General features: G+C 35.3%; 1 protein-coding gene across 1 annotated transcript; it reads right to left on the reverse strand.

Moving 5' to 3' along the window:
• Window positions 1-288: 288 nt before the first annotated feature.
• On the reverse strand, window positions 289-1,854 carry LOC115821642 (interferon-induced protein 44-like). The gene is made up of 4 exons (XM_030785447.1): window positions 1,774-1,854; window positions 1,494-1,665; window positions 1,121-1,221; window positions 289-465 (listed from the first exon to the last, which is right to left on the reverse strand). The coding sequence occupies exons 1-4, from the start codon at window positions 1,852-1,854 to the stop codon at window positions 289-291; spliced, it is 531 nt and encodes a 176-aa protein (XP_030641307.1).
• Between the last annotated feature and the right edge of the window lie 3,972 nt (window positions 1,855-5,826).

Here is a 5,826-nt window from a genome sequence, read left to right on the forward strand (position 1 = left end):
CCTAAATACCCAAAATGACCCACAGAATGCGAGACAGACAAATAGGGTGTGACAGAATGATTTATAAGTTATTTAATTGTTAATTAATCGACCCTAATCTGACATGCGACTAGCAAGCGTATATGGCTTTAATAATCTTGAAATTTCAAATTATGAAGAAGTAGACTTTACATTGATAAAGGCACATTTAATACAAACTACACATTTTAAATGGGGAAAAAAGATTCATACTTTTCACTGACACCCACAAATAAAGCCTGTGTATGTAATATCATTGCAAAATCACAATCAATTGGTAGGGGTCAGCAGAGTGGTCATATGGTCATCAGCAAAGTCCAAGATGTGCTTCAGAGCCTCCAGGATCACACAGTCCTCGTCTGGACTCAGTGAGGTTTCTTCATGGTAGTTCTTCACTGGGTAAATACAATTCATTGGGACACCCAGTCTAAAATGGCACTCCTGCATCTGGGCAGATAAAAGACACACACAAAGAAGGAGACCATTAAACAGCTATTCTTGGGGTCAGTATGCCATTCCTGGCTTATAATGTAACTCCATTTAAGTTCTATTTTAGTTTCATCCAAGGTTCCACTTCATTTAAATGTTACCAAGTGAAGAGAAGGTAATTCACTCCAGATGAAATCAATAACGTCTGCTATGTCTATCTACCCCCCCCCATGTCTATCTATCTATCCCCCAACGTCTGCTATGTCTATCTATCTATCCCCCCCCACCCCCCCACCCCCGTAATTAACAGCTTACATAGTATGTAATCAAAATCTATGAAGCTGAGATTTACTTGGTGCATGGTGGAAAGCAAAACATATTGATCATCTCCCCCTTTGGGTTCTGTAACTGAGTCATTAAAGTACTCTCACATCTACATTCTTTACATCACATTTCTTAGATCATCTAAAAAAAATGGAAATCTTTTCATCTTCACATTTTCAAACAATGCATGCTCAATAGCTCTAAACTGACTTACTTGCTAATGTAAATATCTGTCTTTCAAAAGATATGTCACAGGCTAAAGTGATATTTAAAAAAAAAGATTTCCTTTTTCCTCCAACATTTCTAATATTCAATTTGGTATACAATTCAATATTCCGTTCACCCTTACCTTCTGTCTGATTTTCATGCTGGAGTAAATCTTTTTCAGATCGGTCTTCACCAGAGGGCATGCCTCATCCACCCTCGTCATCAAAACCACTTGAGGAATTTCTGAGAGAGCAAGAGTAGCAGTCAATAGACATCAAATAGATCTAACACAGAGTACAGTTACATACAGATTTGAGAGACTGAACAAATCAAATGCACTCATCAGTGTTAAGCAGTGATCTGACAAATCTATCAAATGATGAGGTTTGCAACTATTTTTCTCAGTGAACTGAACATAGAAATCAAAAAAGATTTGACACAAGTAAACATACAAGACAGAGGGATCAAGTTTGAATGTTCCATAACAATTCAAAACCTTGTAAGAATGGACTTACTCAAATCACGGGCTTTCTCTCTGATTGTCCTCATTTTCTCAAAGATAACATCCTTCATCAGAGAGATTTTGTCTGCTGGAAGTACACTCACCAGGCAGTGAACTTTATCTGTAAGACTGGGATTCTGTTTGTACCCATGGTTTCCTTCAGACAGTGGAGAATCTTGACTAAACTGAAGAAAATAACAGATATAAAGATTGGTGATGACTCTTTATCTTTGTGTGTGTGTGTGTGTGTGTGTGTGTGTGTGTGTTTGTGTGGCAGATGGGGCTGAACCTACCTTGACATCTTCCATTATGTGGCCTTTTAAAATACTAGTGATGTCTTCAGAGTGCATCCCCCCAGTTTCTTCCAGACCCATTGTATCACTGATGACAAAGGGAAGGGGACTAGAATGCTGACTGCTCCAGAATTTGTAGGTCTTAAACTGCAAAAAAATTAATCAAGACTAATTAAAAGAGCATTCTCATTCCTCTCTAAAACTAATTGCAATGATTAAGAACTTAATATTTTACTTGCTCTCTGTGCTGCTTAATTATAACATTGTATAGTGAATACAATGCATATACAGTGTAGTCAACTGGATTTGATGTTTTATTACCATTGTTACGTTACCATCATATACCATTGTATGACATCATAGATCTTTCAAAACTCATAATAATTATAATATTACTTATAGTGGAGTATAAATGATCAGTTATCGCTTTTTGACTCACATTTGCAGTAAAGCTCCTTCCACTTGTCCCATCAGCAAGGGCTACAGTGGAAATACGCCCTTTGAAAATGGAATCAATGGAGTTTATCAAGCTGGACTTCCCCGCTCCAATTGGTCCATGCACAAGGATGTGAAGAGGGGCCTTCTTTGGTTTGAATGAATAGATTTTGTTCATCATCTCATCTTTGCTGTGATAAGAGAAAATAGTTTCACAGTAAGGCTTATAACGTGTGAATGAAGTAATGATAAAGTATAAAGCTTTCATCAATGTTTATATACTTTCATTTGCTTTAGATTTTAAGATTATAATAAATGATACAGGTTAGTGTTTCACTCAGTGATTGCAAATACAATTTAGGATCAGAGCTTCCCTGTCGAAAGGAAAACAAAACACTTTTCATAACTGGAACTCTTCTGACTGTTAAAAAAAAGCATTTGCAAATATTGTAAATGTTGCCATCAGAAAACAGCAGCTTAATCAGAGAAATAATTTGAACTAGAAATGAACTTAATAGAAATATTAGAAGTTGGGTTGAAAGCCAAGTATTGCCAAATATAGCAAATGTAGAAGTAGTGATTGCAACTAACATTATTTGTATTACCATATTATTATATCAGTGTTTTTATGTTATTATTGTCGAACCTACATTTCAAGTTTCAAGTTTATTTAGAGCCTAATATCACAGTCTCAAAGGGCTTTACATGCCACAACAGTCAAAATCAAAACAGGATGGCACCCCTGACTTTTGAAGAATACTATTGCATGCACTATACTAAACTACTCTGCCACCTACCAAAAAATGATCAAGCACTAACACGCTATTCATATGATTAGACTATTTATGCATCTATTTATTTAAGAAAGGAATTTTTCTTTTCTTTCTAGGGCAATCTATTAGATAGATCAAAATGGGTTGCCAACTACTTTGAGCTCAAAGGTTTAACATTTATTCCCTTACTTAGAGACTTGATCTTTGACATGCAGTTGCTTAAAATTATTTCAGAAGATCTTGGCAATAAGGGAATTTTTGGGAGGGTAACACTTGAACATTACAAAATATTTGCTTTAATAGTTCCAGAATAAATTGGAAATAAAAATGTTACATCCAGTAAACACTTCACTTTCCCTAAATGTGACACATCCCGAGTGCTCTAAGAAATTATCCAGTTTGTTACTTCAGTTTTTCACTTATTCAGTTTGGGATGTTCTTGGAAGAAGGACATTTTATGTTGTTAAGCATTTAGGCAACTCTATAGAATGGTGCACACAGGACTATATCTGTAATGCATATATGTCTTAGAGAAATTTCAAGATGTTGTTTTATTGTTTTGTTTTTTGCTTGCATTACTAATTCTCTCTCAGAAACACTTAGTAATCTGAGATATATTTAGAGAGCTATTTAGAATTTTAGTGGTCTGATTAAATGAATAATATGGCAAAATGTATATTAGGTTTACCACAAAGCTTACGTGGCCAGTGTAACTTTAACCCTAATAATAATCATTAATGACTCAAACTGTTGTGAGTACTGAACATCACAGAACAGTATCTCAGGTGACAACTGTTGAAGATCATCAGATCATCATTTAACACACTGCAGGCTTCCTCTGCTAAATAAAAATACGTGCACCTAAGCATATATAGCATTAGTTTTTGTAAATCTCTCTTACATTTACTAGTGTGGTAGGGCTGACTTGAGACTCCCAAACAATGTCTGTAATGTTTCTTTTTTTTCAATATGTCTTTTGGTTGGGATTTTTTCTTTAATATTTTAGCTTAGGTAACTTTCCATTTGTATGACAAACAGGTAGCATGCCGAGATTTTCATTGGTGAGTAATTCTGATGTGCTGTGCTGTGCTGGCATTCTCTCTTTGTGTGTGTGTGTGTGTGTGTGTGTGTCAGCGCCCATGTGCGTGTGTGTGTGTGTGTGTGTGTGTGTGTGTGTGTGTGTGTGTGTGTAATATCAAGATATGTGCAATGCTGTTGTAAAATGTGTTTTTCAAAGTTTAATTAGCCTGAAGTAGTTATTTTTTTTGACACAGCGAATTTCTATGGCCTTACGTATGTGTTAGCATATCATGTTTATGCAATTAGTCTGCATGCTTGTTCAGTTATAAGTTATGCTGTTAATGTACTTAATTTAATATATAGTGGCTTGTAACACTGCAAAAGAACTTTTTTTATGCATTTGTATTTATTATTGAAGGATTGTGTTCTTCTGCGATGGCCTGGTAACCTGTCCAGGGTGTTTCCCCAACTTTTGCCCCATGTAAATCCCCCGTGACCCTAAATAGGATAAGTGGCTTAGAAAATAAATGAATGAATGAATGAATGAATGAAAGGATTGTGTTTTTTGGGGGTCAAGGCCTATGCTATGTATCGGTGGCCAATGTTTTCCATGTGTATGTTTATTTTGCAATTGTTTTTTCTTTGTCATCAACCCACCAAATTACTGGCTATTATTTACTACAAGCTGATGTGGCATTGCTGTTTGTTTTCAAAACTGTAATATTATGTTTTCTGTTTCTGATGTTTATGACTTGGTTTATGCCATTATATTTTGTAGTCTTGTGGGTACTAATGTCTAATGTGTAAGCTTTACAATAACTCTGCTCTTCTAGGTCTATGTTGAGTATATACTTTGATTGCTGTTCACATGTTCACCTTAAGTCCTCTTGGATGGTAAATAATGTTATTGCTTTAGTTTTGTATTTTGTGCAGTTGACAGGAGACTTGTAACTGCGTGTGTGCTAAAAATAAAGAAACGATACCATGCATGCAGGCACTTCATATTCTAAAAGTACATCTATGCCAAAATAGCCAAAATGACTCCAAATGGTTCATCTTTAATCATGTGACATGATTTTGTGGGATAATGGACTTACTCCCAGTTTATTGTTCTCCACTCCTGCTCAAATTCTGCAAGACACACATAATACATGTATTATTGTACAGGCCCTAATAACATTTCATTATATCCCGCAACACCACCACCACCAAAGAGGCATCACCTTTCCAATTTGTTATGGTTTAATTCCTTAAAAGACCAATCTACCAGTTAATTGGTATAGAACACATAGAGAACTTTTTTTTTTTTTTTTTACGTCGAGTTTACATAAAATAAGTTCTGATCTACATTTTTCAGCTGCATCTCTGACATTTTTTTTTTACACATTTCTAAGGTAAGGCGTCTGAGTTCCATATTTTGTCAAAAGATCTGAATATTGAACTAAAACTGTTTGGGTGGAATTGGGCCCTCTTATTCATAAAAAAAAAAAAAAAAATCTTTCTTATGGTTTTAGCCTAATGTCTCCAATCAGACAAATTAAATAACTTAATAAACATTGTTATTTAAACAAGCATTGATAAGGAAGATGACATTATGAATCTCTGAAAATATGAATATGTTTACCTTTTCTTACAGTGACTCTGACAGTGCTCTGGACAGTATCTTCAATGAGAAGTCTTCGTTTCACACAGTGAGTGGTGTACATTCCTTCATCTGATGCCTGTGCTTTGCTAATTGTCAGAGTGAATATTTTACCACTTTGGGACATTTTGATCCTGTCATTCTCTGACAACAGTTCACCATTCCTCCGCCATGTTGCTGAGG

The sequence above is a fragment of the Chanos chanos genome, chromosome 9, assembly GCF_902362185.1.
Source record: "Chanos chanos chromosome 9, fChaCha1.1, whole genome shotgun sequence".
NCBI lineage: Eukaryota > Metazoa > Chordata > Actinopteri > Gonorynchiformes > Chanidae > Chanos > Chanos chanos.

Coding starts and splice junctions, on each gene's coding strand:
- LOC115821642 (XM_030785447.1), bottom strand. CDS start 1,854: ATGGGTCTGGAAGAAACTGGGGGGATGCACTCTGAAGACATCACTAGT. Junction 1,222..1,493: donor AGAGAAAGCCCGTGATTTGA/GTAAGTCCATTC, acceptor TTGCTCTCTCAG/AAATTCCTCAAGTGGTTTTG. Junction 466..1,120: donor GCATGAAAATCAGACAGAAG/GTAAGGGTGAAC, acceptor TTATCTGCCCAG/ATGCAGGAGTGCCATTTTAG.